The 21,867-nt window shown below is 43.4% G+C and overlaps 1 protein-coding gene and 1 pseudogene across 1 annotated transcript in view; both read right to left on the bottom strand.

Moving 5' to 3' along the window:
- Positions 1-4,519, bottom strand: part of LOC145353192 (MORC family CW-type zinc finger protein 3-like) — a 73,676-nt gene extending 69,157 nt beyond the window's left edge. The window contains exons 1-2 of the mRNA XM_080203683.1: positions 4,311-4,519; positions 3,868-3,940 (exon numbers count right to left, since the gene is read on the bottom strand). Of these exons, the coding sequence (XP_080059809.1) occupies positions 3,868-3,940; positions 4,311-4,412 (175 nt within the window). The 5' untranslated portion in view covers positions 4,413-4,519. The remainder of the gene's footprint in view (positions 1-3,867; positions 3,941-4,310) is intronic.
- A 2,112-nt stretch (positions 4,520-6,631) lies between these two features.
- LOC145353560 (U2 spliceosomal RNA) lies at positions 6,632-6,812 on the bottom strand (annotated as a pseudogene).
- Between the last annotated feature and the right edge of the window lie 15,055 nt (positions 6,813-21,867).

Here is a 21,867-nt window from a genome sequence, read left to right as displayed (position 1 = left end):
AATTATTGCCTTACTTCAAATGTGCAAAACAGCTGCTTCCTTACTAATTCCAAAAAGAATTCAAAGTGTGGCCCAGGCCAAATATTGCTGTAAACTTGGCTAAATTAGAGACACTAATGATTAATGGGAAATGTGGCCAAAAAGACTCAAGGGACCTTAAGAAATCTGCCACAGGGTACAGACAGCAGGACGTCTGGACTTCAAAAGGTGGGTTTTATCAGTTTGAAGTGCCAGGGATGTATGTGAGATTAGCAAAATGGTTGTAAACAATCACCTGTCACATGAAGGAATAGTTATTATAATGGATAGGAAGCCATTAACTGGACATCTGAAGTGATCTGAAGGAACAAAGAAACACAAGCAGACAGCCCCAAGAAAGATATAAGTATTGTCACAGGCTTAGCAAAATCAGAGACAACCTATAGGAAAACCATTGTGGAAGAACATAGCCTCAAGCAGTTGGGCTTAAAGGTGGAGTTTGATCCCTGCTCATTCCTGGCCGGAACAATTAGATTGTGACATCTCCACAACTTCATTACAAGTTATGAGGTAAATATTGTTTGTTTAAATCTACACTGAAGAATTTGCAGTGATAGCGGGAGATTAAATTATGTTTTTTAAACAGAGTGTAGTGATAGCCATTGGGATTTTCTATTTTGTTCAATAAAGTGATTTGATTCAAGAATAATTGTTGTGATAATCAATCAACTGGAAAGGGGGTCTCAGTCAACAAAAGCACCTGAACAATCTTAAATCCTGTTCCCCTTGATGGTAGCAACCCAGCTCATGACTAGGGTGGCAAGGCAGCAGTGATTAGCTGTGCTGCCTCACAGCGTAAAAAGTCTGACAACACCAGGTTTTAGTCCAACCTATTTATTTGATAATATACTCACAAGCTTTCGAGGGGACTGCCTCTTCGTCAGGTGAATGGAGAGAGGCAGTCCCCTCGAAAGCTTGTGAGTATATTATCAAATAAATAGGTTGGACTAAAACCTGGTGTTGTCAGACTTTTTACTGTGTTTACGCCAGTCCAACGCCGGCATACCCACATCATGACTGCCTCACAGCACCAGGGTCATGGGTTTGCTTCCAGCTAGAGCCACTGTCTGTGTGGGGTTTGCACATTCACCCCATGTCTGCGTGGATTTCCTCCAGGAGCTCCAGTTTCCTCCCACAGTCCAACGATGTGCGAGTTAGGTTGATTAACCTACATATCCCCAGACAATTTAGTAGGACCAAAGGGATTAGCAGGGTAAAAATGTGGCGTAATGGGGATAAGGCCTGAATGGGATTGCTCTCGATGCCGACTCAACGGGCCGAATGGTCCCCTTCTGTACTGTAGGGATTCCATAATGACCAGTTTTCTCCAAAGGGATTTCTGGTGTCCAAGTGATCCATGCTCTAATCAATGTTCAAAGTTTGAGAATCAATCTTTGGAAATTCCTCTCTAATTTGCACAGTAATTTCCACAAGAAGAAATCTATTTTCTGCCACACTTGGCCATCTACTACACTGCAACTTCCTGGAGCTCATGCTCTCCCTCCTAAACCTTCAGAGTTTCAAAGTCAAGTGTCATGTTTAGGACATTATTCAAAAGATGATTCTGCAATCCCGTGTTAATGAGGGGAGTTAGGAAAAGGCTAGAAGCAAGACATTTAGAAAATCAAAATATAATCTGGTAAAGAAAACATGGTTGAGAAAGGGAAATTGCGTTTGCGTAATTTCAAGTAATAAGCAAGGTGGAAGGGGAAGCTGGAAATACTGCACGTCTGGCTTTCCAAACAACATGCGACAAGGTGTCACATCAAAGGCTACTTCACAAATCAGAAGCTCATGGTGTTGGGGGTCACACATTAGCATGAACAGGGGATTGGTTAGCTAACAAGAAGTAGTAGGGACAAATGGATCAATTTCAGGTTGACAAGCTGTAACTAATGAAATACCATAGGGATCAAAGCTGAGTCTCAGCTGTTCACTGCCTTTCTCAATGAATAGGATGAAAAACTGATGCTATGTCACTAAATTCACCGATAATACGAAAGTAAGTGGTCACAGGAATAGAGTCTACAGAGGGACTCATAGATTAAATGAGTGGGCAAAAACAGATGTATTATTGAGTGGAAAAACGCAAACTTATCCAATTTCACAGGAATAGAAAAGCAGAATATTGGAGTCACTGCAGAACTCCATGGCTCAAAAGGATCTGGGTATCCCAGTATCTGAATCATAAAACGTGGGAGGCAGGTGCAGCAAGGCAGTTCAACACCACTTTCTCAAGGGCAACTAGAGATGGGTAATAAATGCTGGCCTAGCCAGCAACCCCCACATCCCGTAAATGATAGAAACAATAATTAGGAAGACAAGTGCAACGTTGCCGTTTATTACAAAAGGAATGGAGAATAGAGGTAGGAAGGTGCATTAGAAGCAATTTAGAGAATGTACACTCACGATTTGTTGGCTAAAGATTAAGCAGGTTGGGCCTGTATGCATTAGTGCGCGTCTGGTTTTTTTTTGGGGGGGGGGGGGGGTGAAGAACCAGAGGACAAAGTTTAAAAATTGGAGACCCTGAGATGAGGATGTTTTTCTCAGCCTGTGTTCATTGATGAGTTGGATCAACAAGCAAAGTAAAGGTTGTGGGGGCAGACGGGAAGGTGTAGTGGAGGCCACAGTTAGATCTGTTGTGATCTTATCAAATGGCAGAGCAGGCACGAGGGACCAAATAATGTAGTCCTACTCCGAATTCTAGGGTTCAGCAACAATCTAGGGAGTACATGTAGCAAAGTGTAGCTGTGCACCCTGACAAATCATCCCTTCATGAACAGAACACTGTGGGTTGTTTGTCCAGTTTCATAAGATTGTGGCTAGGAACCTTTGATAAGGAAGGATCTGTTCCCTGCAGGCAAACATGTCCAGGCATTGCGCCCCTACTGAATTAAATAGAAAAGGAGCAATAGTTCCCTGATGCATTTGCCATGGCAACTCTGACCACTCAGAATTAACCTGCCAACCAATCAGCATCTCTTTTCATACAGAATAGATTGTCACTCCCTTTGAAATTTAACCAAATCTGTTGCATCTGTCCTGATCAGTGCAAAATAAAAAACTTCAACAGTACATCTCCACTGTTCTAAATTACCAAGCACTATTTGCAAACTAGTGTCAAATCAACCCTTCGGTCAACCCTGAGAGATACAGTTAAAAGTACTTTTAGTGCTCAAAACATTAAAACACATGCTGCTGAAATGCACTGCATACATAGTGTATGAATATTGTGCCTTTGAATACTGCACAACTCCTTTCAGAGAGCAGGTTTTTATATCACATCACAGGGTGGGTTCTCCATCAACTGAAACCACAAGTCAGAGATCAGCAGGCATGAGTCAATGAGCTTAGAATCACAAATGAAACTGAAAGTCAAATCGGAAATAAAACAGAAAATCAACATCAGAGCTGTGGAACTTACTACAGTGAAAAGTTGCTGTAACTTGACAAACCTTGACAACTAATTCATAGGAAAAGCGACCACTCCCTGTCGCGATCCAAGTAGTTTGAACTCAAGCTTGACAATATTTAACTGTCAAATTGATTTAAATACTTGCTACTGCTACTAATATTGTTAATTGCCACACCATGACTATTGTCCTATCACTTGAATTTCCATTTACAAGACAAGATCAATTGTATAAAATAAACGATAAAAATCCAAAGGTTTAAAACAGCAGGCTAGACCCTGATCTTCATACATTAGCGTTTAAGAGAACTTGAGCAGAGACAACAATATTAAAAAAATCAGTTGTTCGAGATAAAACAAAACAAACACAAACAGCACGCGTGAAATATAAGTGACTGGGACCCAGCAGGACTTACCTATCAGCTCTGCCATTGCACTGAAAGGCCAAGTGTGACTGGTGGAGTTGGTATGCAGAAACTTAGGGCTCATCTGTGTGTAAATGAAAACAATACAGACAGTGAACTAATGAGCTGCACAAGGAGGTCAAACTGCACACAGTGTAATCAACCCCCTAAAATACCACTTCCCTGCCCACTCCAGCCCCCCTCACTCGGGACTGTTCCTCCAGCTTCCTTACTCAGAACAATAATCTTCCTCCCACCCATTCCCCCAAAATATGCAAACTTCACCCCCTCCAGACCTTCACTCAGGATACTAATCCTCCTCACATCCAGTGCCCCACACTCACAAAAGTAACCAATCCCCCTCCCACAGACACTAACCCTGTCCCCTCCAATCCCCCCTCACTCCGGGTGGATGAGGTTCCCTCCCCTCACTCCTGCTCCAGCGACATACTCACCGCGCTCAGAGGGATCTTCTGCATTTCCAGCCCCAGCCCTGCGCTGCTACTGCTGCTGCTGCTACTGCTGGCGCTGCTGCTCCGCAGAGAGAGCGAGGCCATCTTGCTGCTCCTGTCGAGCCGGGGCGGACACACTGACTCACACTGTATCTCCTTCGCCGCCCCTCCTCCCGGGCCGCACTGTTTACAATCTCCAGCCCCCCGCTCGGCCTCGGCCCACACTGGGCCCGCCCTCCGCTGACGCACTTCCGACACTAGGCACGCCTACCGGAAGCGTGATTTCCCCAGCTAATCCCGGTCCTCCGGCTGCTCAGTCCCCCGGCAACTTCCGGTCATTCGGTTGCCGTGCTGTGTTGTGATGATGCTGGCCTTGGAGTGGGGTAAACAAAGTAAGAAGTCTCACAACATCAGGTTAAAGTTCAACAGGTTTATTTGGTGTTTACTACGAAATAAACTGTTGGACTGTAACCTGGTGTTGAGACTTCTTACTGTGCAGTGCTGTGTGTCAGCATCAGGGTAATAATCCTCCTGATTCTCCATATTTTGGGAAAAAACATCTCTCCTGTGGTTCAGTGTGGGTTTTTTTTTAAATTGTGGATGCCCTGGAGAGAGCAGGCACAATATTTGGGTTTAAGTTTTATTATAAGTAGGCTTACATTAACACTGCAATGAAGTTGTTGTGAAAATCCCCTTGTTGCTGCAGTGCGGTACCTGTTCGGGTACACTGAGGGAGAATTTACCACGGCCAATGCACCTCACCAGCACGTCTTTCTGACTGTGGGAAGAAACCAGAGCACCCGGAGGAAACCCACACAGGTACAGGGAGAAAATACAGACTCCACACAGACAGTGATTCAAGCCAGGAATCGAACCTGGATCCCTGGCGCTGTGAGGAAGCAGTGCTAACCATTGTGCCAACTTGCCACCCAGGTATTTGACTTAAATTCCCCATTGTAGAAGTACTGGGTATCAGTAACTGGCAACTGGCAAGAATCCAGAGAACAATAAATGTTTGTTAATTCTGAGAACTCTTGTACATTGTGTATCTGCCCGTGCTCAAACGGGCTGAACTGCCACACTTCTGACCATATCGTAGAATACCTACAGAAAAAGGCCATTCGGACCATCATGTCTGCACCGACAACAACCCCACTCAGGTCCCATCCCCATAACCTCACATATTTACCCAGTTAGTCCTTCTGAAAGAAACTAAGGAGCAAATCAACCTAACCTGCACATCTTTGGACTGTAGGAGGAAACTGAGGTACCAGAGGAAACCCATGCAGACACAAGGAGAATGTGCGAACTCCACACAGACAGTGACCTGAGGAGGGATTTGAACCTGGGTCCCTGACGCTGTGAGTGCTAGTCACCTTGTGTTTCCTTTTCATCTCAGCATTTATGTTTCCACCTGTTCCACATATTCAAAGTAAATTTTTTTTAAGTTTATTTATTAGTCACAAATAAGGCTTACATTAACACTGCAATGAAGTTACTGTGAAATTCCCCTAATTGCCACAGTTCGGCACTTATTCGGGTCAATGCACCTAACCAGCACGTCTTTCAGATTGTGGGAGGAAACTGGGGCATCCAGATGAAACCCATGCAGACACAGGGTGAACGTACAATCTCCACTTATAAGTGACCCAAGCCAGGAATCAAACCTGGTCCCTGGTGCTCTGAGGTAGCAGCGCTAACCACTGTGCCACCGCGCTGCCCACTCCATTTTCCTCATTTAAGTTGAGACATCTGGTAGTTGAGAAAGGCAATGGCACAGTGGTATTGTCACTGGACTTGTAATTCAGCGACCCAGGGTAATATTCTGTAATATTCAAATCATCCCAACGCAGATGTTGAAATTTGATCTCAGTGAAAATCTGGAATTAGAATCTAATGATGACCATGAAACCATTGTCAATTGTCACAAAAACCCATCTGGTTTACTAATGTCCTTTAAGGCGGCAAATCTGCTGTCTTTATCTGGTCTGACCTACCTGTGACTCCAAAGCCCCAGCAATATGGTTGACTCTGAAATGCCTTCTGAAATGGTCTGCAGGGCAATTAGAGAGGGCAATAAATGTAGGCCAACCCAGCCCATCACATAAAAGAAGTAAAAAGGTATAATACTGAGGTGCAACAGTGTACACTTGGATGTAAACTATTTAGAACATCAATAATGATCAGGCTTCTACTTGCATTTTCTTTTGTTTATATATCCAATCAAAGTCCAAGACAGAGTCTCATCAAGTTGAGACATTCCCGATCCAAGGTGACATGACAGCACTCTCACCTCCCGTCTTGGGCTTGATCTTCATGATCCAAGCTGATTGGAGCAGACATAGCTCCTCCTCCAAGGCTTGGGCTCATTTGCATCTTAGCCAAAAGGCCGAGATGCCGCTTTTAAAAATTGCTTCAAACAAAGCACAATGTAACCTTATGACTTCAACCAAATACAGGACGTCAATACTACACTTGATCTTAGCCAAAAGGCCAAGAAGATTGTGCTAAACACGGCTGTTGCAACTGATGAATTTCCCATTGTGTCCCCTTCTCCCTCCCCCATCATTTTTATAAACAAAGACCACTTGTAGAGTAGTGCATGACATAGTATTTAACTTCTGACTTACTTTGTTATACACAAAGAAACTAACCTCTGAATAAAAACAGATTTCTGCAGCTGCTGGACTGGAGGAACAGCATCTCACCTTTCGGCTAGGCACTTTACAGCCTTCCGGTCTCAACACCGAATTTAACAACTTCAAATGATTAGCTCTACCCACCTCAACCCCTTTGTTTTCATTTTATTTTACCTTTTATTTCTTTATTATCTTTCTTCATTCTTCTTCCTCCCCCAACTCTTTCAACCTACCTTATCCTCCTTCCCTTACCTTTTCTCCTTCTTTTCTCCCCCTTTTCTAAATTTTACCTCTGTCCCATCCATTTCCCCCCCGCTCCCCCTCCAACATCTTCATCTGTCACTGCTTACCTTCTAATTTTAGCTTCTCAGCTGTTTGGCCATTCACACCCTTTATTCTGTCTGTGAACTGCCATTAGCAGTCTTTTCCCCTGGATGCTGTGGTTATGACTCATCTTTCATTCCCTCACCTTGCCTGGGAGTGGGGGGGAGGGAATGGGGGCTAGTGGGAGGTGAAGCATGAATGCTGATTGTGAATGACTAGAAGTTAAAGCACCAGCCAACTCCAAAATACCTCGGAGTGACCTTAGAGAGAACATTGACCTTCCAGGAACATCCAAACACAACTATAGCCAGGGTAAAGTCTAGAAACAATTTTATTGCCAAACTGGCCGGCTCAACGTGACTTGCTGCTACCACCCTCCAAACCTGAGTACTTGCACTCTTATAGTGTTACTAGAGAGGCGGTGCTCGACAGACTGGAGGGGCTGATTGTGGACAAGTCCCCAGGACCGGATGGAATGCATCCGAGGGTTCTGAAAGAAATGGCGGAGGTGATAGTGGATGCCTTGGTGGTTATTTTCCAGACGTCGCTGGATTCCGGGGAAGTGCCAGATGATTGGAAAACGGCTAATGTTACGCCGTTGTTTAAGAAGGGTGCCAGGCAAAAGGCAGGGAATTATAGGCCGGTTAGTTTAACGTCTGTGGTAGGTAAAATGTTAGAATCTGTCATTAAGGAGGAAATTGCGAGGCATCTTGAAGGGAATTGCTTGATAGAGCAGACGCAGCACGGTTTCATGAAAGGGAAGTCGTGTCTGACAAATTTACTGGAGTTCTATGAGGATGTGTCTAGGGCGGTGGATAGAGGAGAGCCGGTGGATGTGGTCTTTCTGGATTTTCAGAAGGCGTTTGACAAAGTACCTCACAAGCGGTTATTGCAGAAGGTCGAGGGACATGGAGTTGGGGGTAGGGTGTTAGCGTGGATAGACGATTGGTTGTCAAATAGGAGGCAGAGAGTGGGGGTCAATGGGTGCTATTCGGATTGGCGGATGGTGACTAGTGGAGTGCCCCAGGGGTCGGTGCTGGGGCCTCAGCTTTTTACCATTTATATAGATGATCTGGAGGAGGGAACCGAGTGTAGGGTGTCGAAATTTGCTGATGACACCAAGATTGGGGGAACGGCAAATTGTGCGGCAGGTGTGGAGAGTCTGCAGAAGGATCTAGATAGGCTGAGCGAATGGGCCAGGAAATGGCAAATGGAATTTAATGTTGGCAAGTGTGAGGTGGTCCACTTTGGTAGGAAGAATGGTAGGAAGGACTATTACTTACGGGGCGAAAAACTGCAGCAGGCGACGGTGCAGAGGGACCTCGGGGTCCTTGCGCATGAGTCGCAAAAACCCAGCTTGCAGGTGCAGCAGGTGGTCAGGAAGGCGAATGGGATGCTGGCCTTCATAGTGAGGGGGATTGAATATAAAAGTAGGGAGGTCTTGCTGCAGCTGTATAGGGCATTGGTGAGGCCGCAGCTGGAGTACTGTGTGCAGTTTTGGGCGCCGCACCTGCGCAAAGATATTTTGGCCTTGGAGGGAGTGCAGAGGAGGTTTACTAGGCTGATACCGGAGTTGAGGGGGTTGAGCTATGAGGAGAGGCTGAATAAACTGGGCTTGTACTCGTTAGAGTTTAGAAGAATGAGGGGAGATCTCATTGAGACGTATAAGATGATGAATGGGATGGATAGGATAGAGGTGGAGAGACTCTTCCCGCTCAAAAAAGACAATAGGACTAGGGGGCACAGCCTCAAGATAAAAGGGGGGCGGTTTAGAACGGAGTTGAGGAGGAACTTCTTCACTCAAAGGGTGGTGAATCTCTGGAATTCTCTGCCCGTTGAAGTGGTGGAGGCTGCCTCGCTAAATATTTTTAAGACGCGGGTTGATGGCTTTTTGATAAGAGAGGGGATTAAGGGTTATGGGGAGAGGGCGGGAAAGTGGAACTGAGCAGCGACAGATCAGCCATGATCTTATTGAATGGCGGGGCAGGCTCGAAGGGCTAGATGGCCTACTCCTGCTCCTATTTCTTATGTTCTTATGTTCTTATAGTAGCAAAATACTGCACTCTTGTTCAGTCAAAATCATCACACACTCACAGAGTTGATACCCAGCTGAATGCCACCATATGTATCAATACTGGAACTCTTTTCTCAACACCACACCCATGGCTCCCTGTCCTGGCAAACATCGCTCCTTCACATATCTGCCAACTTGCAATAACCCACAAAATGATAGAAGTTTGCAATGTCCTCCACCTGACATTTCATACTCATCTATTTAGCCCACCCAAGCTGTGACTCCATCAAGAAGATTGGTCTAGACAAACCATCCCACACAGGACTTCATCACAAATTTCACCTGGAGAAATGAATGGGAATCATTGGACACGACAAATAAGTACCTGGTCACCAACCCAACCCAACAGCTGCTTGGTTTCAACCTTCCAAGGAAAAAGTAATCCACCTTCAACAGGCTCAAGACCAGTCACAGTCACTGCTTGGCCAACCTCCACAGATGGGACATTAGTGCCAGCCCCCAATCTTCCTGTGGGAGAGAGCAAACTGTGCACCACATCATAGAGGAGTGTCCAATGCACAGACTCGGAGGAATCCAATCCATCCTCAACACAGTAAGACCAGAAGAAACTGCTTGACTTAGGGAGGTTCCATTCACTAAAAATAATGTTTAGTACCCAATAGCTACTTAGAACATACCTAGTTGGTCAATTCAAGCTCAAAATTGTTATATATAAAATAGATGACAAAGTTACTCTCTGCCAACGAGTGAACCTTTAGTAAATAAACGTCTCAAGTGTAGATTCTTCAGATTTGCAACAACAGGAAAGAACTTCCAGGCTACTGTGATTCAGTTAAAAAAGCTTTTACAGCTAGAATGAACCCATCTGTATTTGATTAAATACATGGCTGGGTTCTAATAAACATGACCAGGAATTTGTTCTGAGGAATATGAACTATCAGCAAATGATATCATAAGACTTTCAGAATTTGTTAGTTCAAAACTTTCAGCAGCCTTGTCATTCAGGGCTTGAGATTATGATTTTTTAAATTCATTTATGGGGTATTGAGGTTGCTGGCTAATCCCTATTTGCCCTCGGGAAGATGTTGGTAAGTGGCATTCTTCAACCTCTGCAGTCCTTGTAGTGTAGGTATTGTGCTGTTGGGAATGGCGTTCCAGGATTTTAACCCAGCAACAATGAAGGAACGGTAATATATTTCCAAATCAGAACAATGAGCAACTTAGGGTGGCAGTAACGGTGTTCCCATGTGTCTGCTGCCCTTGTCCTTCCAGATGGCAGTGGTTGTGGGCATGGAAGGTGCTGCCTAAGGAGCCTTGGTGAGTTCCTGCATTGCTTCTTGTGGATGGTACATATTACAGTCACTGTTGGTGGTGGAGGGTGTGAATGTTTGTGGAAGAGATACCAGTCAAGTGGGTTGCTTTATCCTGGATGGTGATCTTTTTAAGAGCTATTAGAGCTGCGTTCATCCAGCTAAGTGGAGAATACACCATCACGTTCCTGATTTGTGCCTTGTAGATGGTGGACAGGCTTTGGGGAGTCAGGAGGTGAGTTACATGCCACAGGATTCTGAGCCTCTGACCTGCTTGTATAGCCACAATATTTAGATGGTTAGTCCAGTTCAGCTTCAGCTCAATGGTAACCTCCAGGCTGTTGATGGCAGGAGATTGAGTGATGGTAAAGCAATTGAATGTCAAGGAGTGATGGTTATATTCTGTCTTGTTAGATATGGTTATTGCCTGACACTTGTGTGGCGCGAATGTTACTTGCCGCTTGTCAGACCAAGTCTGAATATTGTCTAGGCCTTGCAGCATTCAGTATAGACTGCTTCAGCATCTGAGGAATTGCATATGCTGAACATTGTGCAATCATCAGTAAACATCTCCACTTCTGACCTTATGATGGAAGAATGGTGAAGAAGCTGAAGATGATTGGGCCTAAGATACTAACCTGAGGAACTCCTGCAGTGATATCCTGGAACTGAGATGATTGACCTTCAACCACCACAAACACCTTTCTTACACTAAGTATGATTCGAATCGGCGGAGAATTTTCCACCTGATGCGCATTGACTCAGTTTTGCTGGTCTCCTTGATAACACACTTGGTCCAGTACTGCCTTGATATCAAAGGCAGTCACTCTCAGCTCACCACCAGAGTTTAGCTCTTTTGTACATGTTTGAACCAAGACTATAATGAGGTCAAGAGCTAAGTGATCTGAGAAGAACACAAATTGAGTACAGTCAGCAAGTTATTGTTAAGCAAGTACTGCTTGATTTTATTGAAAGGACAGCAATTGGCTGGGTTGAATTTGTCCTGCCTTTTGTGTACAGGACATACCACAGCAATTTTTCATATTGCCAGGTAAATGCCTTACCAATGTGTAAGGTAGTCAGAAGAAGGATATCATCAGGGTGCAGTGCCATAGCCCTGCTGACTATCCTGTCCCCTGCCACGCCGACTAACCCCATTAAATAACAGACCCTTGACCACAGGGGCTTGATGTTCCCCTCTCCAAGTCCAAAAGCCTTGTACATTCTGGTGTACCTAAAGTACACAGGTATGATTGTGGCCCAATTACTGTCATAGCTGTACTGATTGTGGCCCAAATACTGTCATAGCTGTACTGATTGTGGCCCAAATACTGTCATAGCTGTACTGATTGTGGCCCAAATACTGTCATAGCTGTACTGATTGTGGCCCAAATACTGTCATAGCTGTACTGGAGCAGTTTGCACTGGTGAACCATGGCTTTCTAACAGCTGTGTAAAGCTTAAACATTCTCCCTTATTTGTATTTTATACAAAGGGAAGTGAAGCTTAGAAAGGGCTTCTCCCCTTGTAATGTACCAAAGTTCCTGTGTGCGTGACCTGGAGACAATACATTAGGTATTCCTTCATCATCCCACTGGATAGGATGACTCAGTCTAACCATGCTCATGACTGTGACTTCTGGACCTGCTGGCTAGCTAATAAACCTTCATTTAGGTCACGTGAAGCCTTTAATTTGCTGAGACTACTTTTGTCCATGATTCTATAGAGTCCAATTTTTGACTTGCCAGGGACCAATGTGTAAGGTAGTCAGAAGAAGGATTGAACTGCAGTCCAGAACCATCTTTGATCCTTGATTAAGCAAATGACGTTGGCAATCTATCAACCTACTGTCAGAGTTTTGCACAGTTAAAATCCAATGTCGTCAGGGTGCAGTGCCATAGCCCTGCTGACTATCCTGTCCCCTGCCACACCGAATAACCCCATTAAAGAACAGACCCTTGACCATAGGGGCTTGATGTTCCCCCCTCCAAGTCCAAAAGGCTTGTACATTCTGGTGTACCTAAAGTACAACAGCTATGATTGTGGCCCAAATACTGCTCATATTACAGCTACTGGCAGGATGGTATTAACTTTTAAGTTAAACTTAGAAAGATAGAACTTCTTACATTTCTCCTGACTGGCATTAGTCCCGAATGAGCCCAGTGGGTGGGTGGGAAATACCACCTAGTCCATGCAATCCTTGCTTGAATGTCTGTGGATTCTCTTGTTGCTCTTACTCACATCATAAACGTTTATCTGACTGATTCCAGCACTACAAAAGTGGCACTCTTCGCAGATTGAGAATTAGTGACATTGGTAAAGGCCATTGGTTCCAACTAGGCTCTGAGTGGCAGATTCATACCATATCACCAGATAGTTGCTATTTGAATTTGATAGGATTTTTTTTTCACTCTCTCTATGGAAATTGAATTTTGGAACCTGGGGGCGGCACACACTGCTGCCTCAGAACGCTAGGGTTCAATTCTAGGCTTGGGTCACTGTCTGTGCGGAGTCTGCACATTCTCCCAGAGTCTATATGGGTTTCCTCTAGGTTCTCTGGTTTCCCCCACAGATGAAAGACATGCTGATTCGGTGGATTGGCCATGCTAAATTCCCCTCAGCATGCCCGAACAGGCATCTGAGTCTGGCAACTATGGGGTTTTTACAGTGACTTCATTGCAGTGTTAATGTAAGCCTACTTGTGACACTAATAGATAAACTAAAACTTACACAATGGTATGCACTTAAGATCGGGATCTCCGAGTTTAAGATTGTTAGGGATCAGATTGGAAACTCCAAGGTATATAATGAAGTTAGCCTGACCCCAACTGTTTTTGATTTTGGGATTAGGGTGAGCCTAAGGTGTTTCATTCCGAGTGTGATTCTCTTGGCTCATTTTATTAAAATAAACTTTAGTTAACATTAGAGTTTAACTATAACAAAAAGAATTAGCATAACCTTTGCCAATTGAAATACTTAAGCATGGCAAGGTACAATTCTTAACTGCTAGCCATCTCTATTAGTTCCAGTTTAATATTCCCCACAGACATAAACTCCTCTCAGAATCAGTCAGTAAAACTTACATGAATTGCTAGTCCTCCAGCCTTTTAACAACTCGGGACAGAGATAGAGACATAGTCTCCTGACTCTTAAACAGCAGCCTCCAGGGAAAGACCTGTCTTCAGACAGCAGAACTCCAGAGAGAGGGAGAAAATACCTCTTGCTTTTTGCAGACTTCTGCAAGAGATATTTATTTTCTAGCAGGTCCCCAGACTTCAATTTCCAGAGAGAAAAAGAGCTGTGCCGATCAAATTCAAACAGCGATTATCTGTTTGTCTCTCTCTCAGCCTTCTTCCACCGATTCATGTAACTCCCTCTTGTTAATTAACCTAATTAAACCCCAGGGGACAACCCCAGAAGTAACAAAACTGCATCAATTTAGATTAAATCAAACACTCCAATAATTAGGAGAATTACTCTTCTGCATGCTCAGCATATGGCCTGCTGTTTGTAGGCAGACAGTCAGCACCAGAATTTATGTAGAGTCTGCACCTTCTCGCCATGTCTGCATGGGCTTCCTTCGAACAGTTTGAAAGACATGCTGGTTAGGTGAATTGGTTATGCTAATGTTTCCCTCTGTGTACCTGAACAGGCCCCGGAGAGTGGCAACCAGGGGATCTTCATAGTAACTTCATTGCAGTGTTAATGTAAGCCTTACTTGTGACACTAATCAATATACTTAAGGAATCAGAGCTGAAATATGAAACAGTCCTCTCACAAGAAACATGACACAAATTTATTTCATAAAGGCTCAATAGCATCACAGGATGAGACTGAATAAAGATACTGAACGTGTGAGTAAGCTCTGATGTGTCCCTCCTAATCTCCAACTTCACCTCTCATGCCATCACCTCTAGTTACACATCTTAACAACTTGTCAAGCCTAAAGGGGTTAGTGGACATGGACTGGGTAGTCAACAGGACTGTTGTGTTGTACCAAGTATCCTCACCCTGCTGAGGAAGGATAATATGATATATGGAATTGTGACACTGGGTGAGAGATTGCCAATTAGTCTGGACTGTCCACTAACATCTATCTGTTTCTGTGTTCTCTTCAGAGGATCATTAGGTAGGGATACACAGCAACCTCTTAATGTTTCCTAGTCTCATCATCTTCAAAATCACAACTTCTTCAAGTTACTGCCACTACTGCCTTTTGTGTTAGCTATGCCTCAAAACCAGCTGCAAGATTGCAAGCTCAAATTCCACCCAGGACTTAAGCACCAAGACCATATTGTCACACATGCTGTCTTCCGGATGAAATATTAACCTGAGAAACTGTCAATAGATGTGAAAGATTTCACAGCTCTATATTGAAGACAAGCTGAAAGTTGAATCCCCATGTCCTGGCCAATGTTTATCCCTCAACCATTATTAGTGGGCGGCTGTTTCACAGCACCAGGGTTCAATTCTGGTCTCGGTTGACTGTGTGGACATTCTCCCCATATCTGCGTATGTTTCCTCCCACAGTCCAAAGATATGCAAGTTAGGTTGATTGGCTATGCTAAATTGCCCCTTAGTGTCAGGGGGATTAGCAGGGTAAATATGTGAGGTTAGGGTGATAGGGCCTGGATGAGATTGTCATCAGTGCAGGCTTGATGGGCTGAATGGCCTCCTTCTGTCCCGTAGGGATTCTGTGATTATAAAAAAATAGATTATCTGGTTATTGTCACATTGCTCTTTGTAGTTTGGCTGCCACATTTCTGACGATATTGAATGTACTTCACTGGCTGCACCACATTTTCTAACCCACTATGGCCATGAAAGGTGCTATATAAATTCTTTTTTGTTCATAAATATTCTTCCACCCAAGGATTCCGCCCTGCGTTTGACATTCCTTTCTTAACACTTCCTCGGAGAATCTCTTGCATCTTTTAACTGTGGTTTTAAATTGTCTATTTCCCTTTTCAGCTCCTTTCCATGATACTCCTGTGGATCCTCTCTGACGTTTGTGCAGCTTGCTTTTCTAAAATTGGTGATCAGGAACTGAAAGTTTTCAATTGACGTCTGCACTTCTCTTTTCTCATATTCAGTCTGGCTCTAGTCTGCTCCATCATTTCTTCTTTTAAAATTTTTATCCTTCCCTCCATTTTTAACTGCAGAACCACAGAACATAAATTGCTTTTGTTTGCTTAGCTTTATTTTCTTAGTCTCAAACTGTTCCAGATATATCATTTTGTATGCTATATCCAATTAAAATATTAAGATAATCAGCCCTTTTCTTGATTTTACCTTTGTCCACCTGCTGAATCTATGTTTTTCATGGCATGTGAGATTTGCTCCCAAGGCCAACATTTGTTGGCCAAACATAATTGCCCTCAACCTTCTTTAACATCTACAGTGCAAAAGTAAACTACAAGTTTATTTATTTCGTAGTCACAAGTAAGGCTTACATTAACACTGCAATGAAGTTACCGTGAGATTCCCCTAGTCGCCACACTCCAGCACCTGTTTGGGTCAATGCACCTAACCAGCACATCTTTCAGAATGTGGGAGGAAACTGGAGCACCTGGAGGAAACCCACGCAGACACAGCGAGAAGGTGCAAACTCCACACAGACAGTGACCCAAGCCAGGAATCGAACCTGGGTCCCTGGCACTGTGAGGCAGCAGTGCTAACCACTGTGTCACCGTGCCACCCCATGACAAGTGTGACTCCATGCCACATGGGGTGCAGGTAGCATGCAGTGCTATTTGGGAGGGAGTTCCAGGATTATGACCTAGTGACAGTGAAAGAATCATAATGTAGTTTTACACAAGGATGGTGAGTGAGTTGGCAGGGAATTTGCTGGTCCCATGATCTGTGACCCTTGCCTTTCTAGGTGGTAGATACAGCAAGTTTGGAAGGTGTTATCAAAAGGAGATTTGGCAAGTTGTTGCACTTGTAGATGATACCCACTGCTGTATGTCTGCACCAGACATTACTTTCCTCATAGTGTGGGGGAAGTTGGGAAGGAGATGAAAGGGGACATTAGTCACGAACTTAGAAAACTCTCAAATGTGTACTGAGGCCTCATTTGGGAGGCACCAAGAAACAGGATCTACTTTCAAGTGGCCAGAGAGGCAACACAACACACTTTTAAAGGTATGAATGCATTACTACTTTGGCCTGCAGCTGCTTGCCTCCAGGCTACACAAGGCAAGTAATAGGCACACGAACAGTAACAATATGCTGTGTTTACACAGGCAGGCCCACTTCTGGTCTCCTATTCTTGGAGCCCAAGGCAGGGCCTGTTGAAGTTACTCATCAGACCACCTGGAAGTAGCTCCTGATCCTCAGCGACTACAGAACGAGGCATCAGGTCCACATCTGTTTCAGGCTCAAAACTTTGGAAGTTACGTGCTTCCTCAGGCAGTCTTTACTTGTGGTTTCCTCTCCAGTGGGCACCCTAAAGTCTCAATCCAAGAATGAGCCCTCTCAATGGAGTTGTGCAAGTGCACTTCATTGAAGTGTTGACTGTTCCTCTTTTTTGCATTCTCTTTGACTGCCACAATTTTTTGCCTGGAAATAAGTGTGATTTCCCTTTAATCAGTTTTCAAACAACGCAATTTACAAGCTCTTAAAAATTCACAAAGCTAAGACTAAATACCATGTAATAGTTAGCAATGCATTGTACCAATTCAGAGTGAAACTGGAGAGAGTGGTAGAGCCAACCATCTGCCCTTGGCTCTGAGAAATGGTCATCCAGACTTAAAACATTGGCTCTATTCTCTCTCCACAGATGCTGTCAGACCTGTTGAGATTTTCCAGCATTTTCTGCTTTTGGTTCAGATTCCAGCATCTGCAGTATTTTGCTTTTATTAAAGAGGGCAAATAGTATACTGACCTTGATAGCGTGAGAATTTGAGTTTAGAAATAGGGATGGTTTACTGCAATTGTATAGACCATTGATGAGGCCACACCTGAAGTATTGTGTGTAGTTTCAGTGTCCTTAGCTGAAGAAGGGTGTCCTTGCTATAGAGAGGGAGCAGCAAAAATTTACCAGGATGATTCCTGGAACGGCAGGTCTGACATATGAGGTCAGACTAAGTCAGCTGGGATTATATTCATTGGCGCTTAGAAGAGTGAGAGGGGATTTCATAGAAATTTATAAAATTTTAACAGGATTAAACAGGGTAGGTTCAGAAAGAATGTTCCCAATGGTGGCAGAGTCCAGAACTAGGGATCATAAATTGAGAATAAGGAGTCATAGAGGCAGAGAGGTTTATAGCATGGAAACAGGCCCTTCGGCCCAACTTGTCCACGCCACCCTTCTGTTTTTAAAATCTCTAAGCTTATCCCAATTGCCCACAATTGGCCAATATCCCTCCCTACTCATCGTACCCATATAACTATCTAAATGCTTTTTAAAAGATAAAATTGTACCCGCCTCTACTATTTCCGCTGCCAGCTTGTTTCAGACTCTCCCCACTGTGTGAAAAATTTGCCGCTCTGGAGATTTGTATCTCTCCCCTCTCACCTTAAACCTATGCCCCCAAGTTTTAGACTTCCTACCTTTGGGAAAAGATATTGACTATTTAACTTGCCTTTGCTCCTCATTACTTTATAGACCTCTATAAGGTCACCCCTCAGCCTCCTAGGCTTCAGAGTAAAAAGACCCAGTCTATTCAGTCTCTCCTTTATAACTCAATCCATCAAGTCCCAGTGGCATCCTAGTAAATCTTTCCTGCACTCTTTCTAATTTAATAATATCCTTTCTATAATAGGGTGCCCAGAATTGCAAACAGTATTCCAAGTGTGGCCTTACCAATGTCTTGCACAACTTCAAAAAGGCATCCCAATGCCTATATTCAATGTTCTGACCAATGAAACCAAGTATGCCAAATGCCTCCTTCACCACTCTGTCCGCCTGTGACTCCACTTCAAGGAGCTATGAATATGTATCCTGAGATTTCTTTGTTCTGTAACTCTCCCCAATGCCCTACCTTTAACTGAGTAAGTGCTGCCCTGGTTCAATCTACCAAAATGCATCACCTTGCATTTGTCTAAATTAAACTCCATCTGCCATTCATCAGCCCACTGTGCCAATTGATCAAGATCCCATTGCAATTGAAGATAACTTTCTTCACTGTCCACTATGCCACCAATCTTGGTGTCATCTGCCAACTTACTAACCATGCCCCCTATATTCTCATCCAAATATAAATGAAAAATAACAGTAGACCCAGCACTGATTCCTGAGGCACACTGCTGGTCACAGGACCCCAGTTTGAAAAACAATTCTCTACAACCACCCTCTGGCTTCTATCAAGAAGCCAATTTTGTATCCATTTAGATACCTCACCCTGGATCCCATGAGATTTAACTCTATGCAACAACCTACCTGTCAAAGGTACTGTATGGTAGGTAAAAGGAATAAATCTTTTAGAACTGAGGTGACAAGAAATTTCTTCACCCAGAGAGTTGTGAAGTTGTGAAATTCACTACCAAAAAGTAGTTAAGGCCAAAACGTGAGATTTCAAGAAGAAATTAGATATAGCTTTTGGGGCTAATGAGATCAAGGGATATGGGAAGAAAGGGGTATCAGAATAATTCATTTGATGATCAGGCATAATCAAAAATGAATGGCGGAGCAGATCGGAAGGGCTGAATGGCCCACTCCTGCTCTCTACACATCATACCTCTTGACTTCTCTCAGTTCTGATGAAAAAACAAAGACGCGAAACATTAACTCCTGTTTCTCTCTGCAGATGCTACCAAACCTGCTGAATATTGCTGGCATTTCTTGGTTTCTGGATTGGTGTAATTAAAGAGGTACTTTAATTAATTAAATTAATTTAGAGGCTTTTTCCAAGGGCTGGAATGGTTGCTACGAGAAGACACAGGTTTAAGGTGCTGGGAGTAGGTACAGAGGAGATATCGGGGTAAGTTTTTCACAGAGGTTGGTGGGTGAGCAAAATCGGCTGCCGTCGGTGGTGGTGGAGGCAAATTCGATCGAGTCTTTCAAGAGACTTCTGGATGAGTGCATGGAACTTAATAGAATTGAGGGTTAATAGGTAAGCCTAGTAGGTATGGATATCATCGGTGCAACTTGTGGGCCGAAGGGCCTGTTTGTGCTGTAGTTTTTCTATGTTCTAAAGAATTTAAGATAATAAAAGTATTTGATGTGGTCGATAGCAAAAATCTATTCTCTTTTCTGGGCAAGTCCAGAGCAAAGATAAATTCGAACTAGGCCATTCAGGATTGATGTTAGGAAGTACATCTTCGCATCAAAAATAATGGAATCTCCCAAAAGCCTGTTGAGGTCGTGTCAGTTGAAATTTTAAAACAGATGGTCAATATTTTTGTTAGGCGAGTCAAAAGATATGAAATGGGAGTGGCACGGTGGCACAGTGGTTAGCACTGCTGTCTCATAACGCCAGGAGCCTAGGTTCAATTCCCGGTTTGGGTCACTGTCTGTGCGGAGTCTGCACGTTCTCTCCGTGTCTGCATGAGTTCTCTCCGGATGCCCCAGTTTTCTCCCACAGTCCAAAAGATGTGCTGGTTAGTGCACTGGCCTTGCTAAGTTCTCCCTCAGTGTCCCACCAGAATGTGGCAACTAGGGGATTTTAACAGTAACTTCATTGCAGTGTCAATATAAGCCTACTTATGACTAATAAACTTCAACATTTTCTGCAGTTCAATTAACTAGCTCATCTGTGTTTTGACCCCAATTACTCTCATGGATAAGTTTAAGGGCTGAATGGCACACTCTTGTTCCCATGTTCCTCTGCACTGAACACATCCAGTGCACAGGGTTAAAAAAAAAAGTCAGTAGGACTTTGGACTAGCTTATATGGTTGTAAACTGAAGGCCATTTAAAAAAATATATTGGCCATTATTTATAATGTTAGTACATTTAAAATGTAGCCAAAGCATATGCATGTTTACAAATGGTCTTTTCTGCTTAACTTAAGAAGTAGGTTTATTAGGGAGAGCGTACTAAAATACACATGGGGAGAACTTCCTCTTAAATTCCCTATAAAGGAATTAAAATATGTTCCAAAATTAAGCTTTTTTCCAAACTGAACCCCAAATGGTGAGCCCGTTTCATTGAGCTTAATTTCTTCCTCATGTTCTTTTGTAGTCTCATTTTTTAACAAGTCCTCATGTTATTCAATGTTAATGCGGACAATTATGACATTCACAAGATTATTACCGTTTGGGATTGTGACTTTAACCTTGACCTATTGTCAGGCAGAATTCAGCCTAAGTGATGGGACTGCTAAAGATTAAAGGAAGACAGATTGTTTTACTGGCAATTCACACTTGCAGACAATGATGAAAGTAGCTGTGATGCTGGTGGACAGACTGTATGTCTCCATGTCCCAGAAAAATATTGAGAGTGTTGCGTTGTAAACAGTTGTGCATTAAACTGTCAATTTACTTCCAAGATGAGCGTGATCTGGGCTCTCAAGGATAGCCAATCAGCATTTCCACCTGGATACAAGGCCAAGCTGCCATGGAAAGGGCTTCAAGGGGGATGAATTTCTAAGGTATTCCTCATAACTTTTAGATACTGTGAGCATGCCAGGTACCAGCAGAGAGCAGCTGGAGTCTAATGGCTCCATGGTTTAATGAACCAGTATGCGAGTGGAATCTCACACTCACATTGAAAAGATCAAATTCATGGAGTTCAAAATAAGCTTAAAGGTTTGCCTAGCTTGAACTGGAGAAAGGATCTCCAGCAATACTCTCACACAAAAGAAAATTCTGGAGGTAGAGGTTACCAGGCTGAGAAAGGAAGCAAGCAGAAGTAAACCTTGGGGAGTTAAGAATTATTTTGGACTGATTTCAGGAGAATTGATCGTCTGTTTTAAGAACAGCATAATATAATCTATCAAGTGTGTATTTTTTCCATTTGTGCTAAAACAAGAGTTGTGTAGTTTAGAAAGCAAGTCCCTTACTAAGATAATGTTTAATTACTAGAGCTTTTAGTCTTTTGTTACAGTAAACACCACAAAAAACTTGTCGCGTCATCCTTCCAGCTATTAACTTAAAAAAAATTTCCAGTTTTCACGCAGAATGTAACAATTAACTTTTTATAAAGAAACAGATTAGAAAGTCTTTTTAAACCAACACAAACAGGGATGTGTGTGTGTGAACACTGTGAATGCATTAAAGCATGCATAGCAATGAAGGTAATTAAACCTGCAAACGTAATATAATGATCTCCAGGCAAAACTGTGGTATAAAAAGCATTCAGATTGTAA

Source organism: Carcharhinus amblyrhynchos, chromosome 15, assembly GCF_965287045.1.
Source record: "Carcharhinus amblyrhynchos chromosome 15, sCarAmb.v2.hapA, whole genome shotgun sequence".
In the NCBI taxonomy this organism is placed as follows: domain Eukaryota; kingdom Metazoa; phylum Chordata; class Chondrichthyes; order Carcharhiniformes; family Carcharhinidae; genus Carcharhinus; species Carcharhinus amblyrhynchos.
The sequence above is the reverse complement of the archived record's forward strand: the minus strand, read 5'-3'. Positions and strand labels throughout refer to the sequence as shown.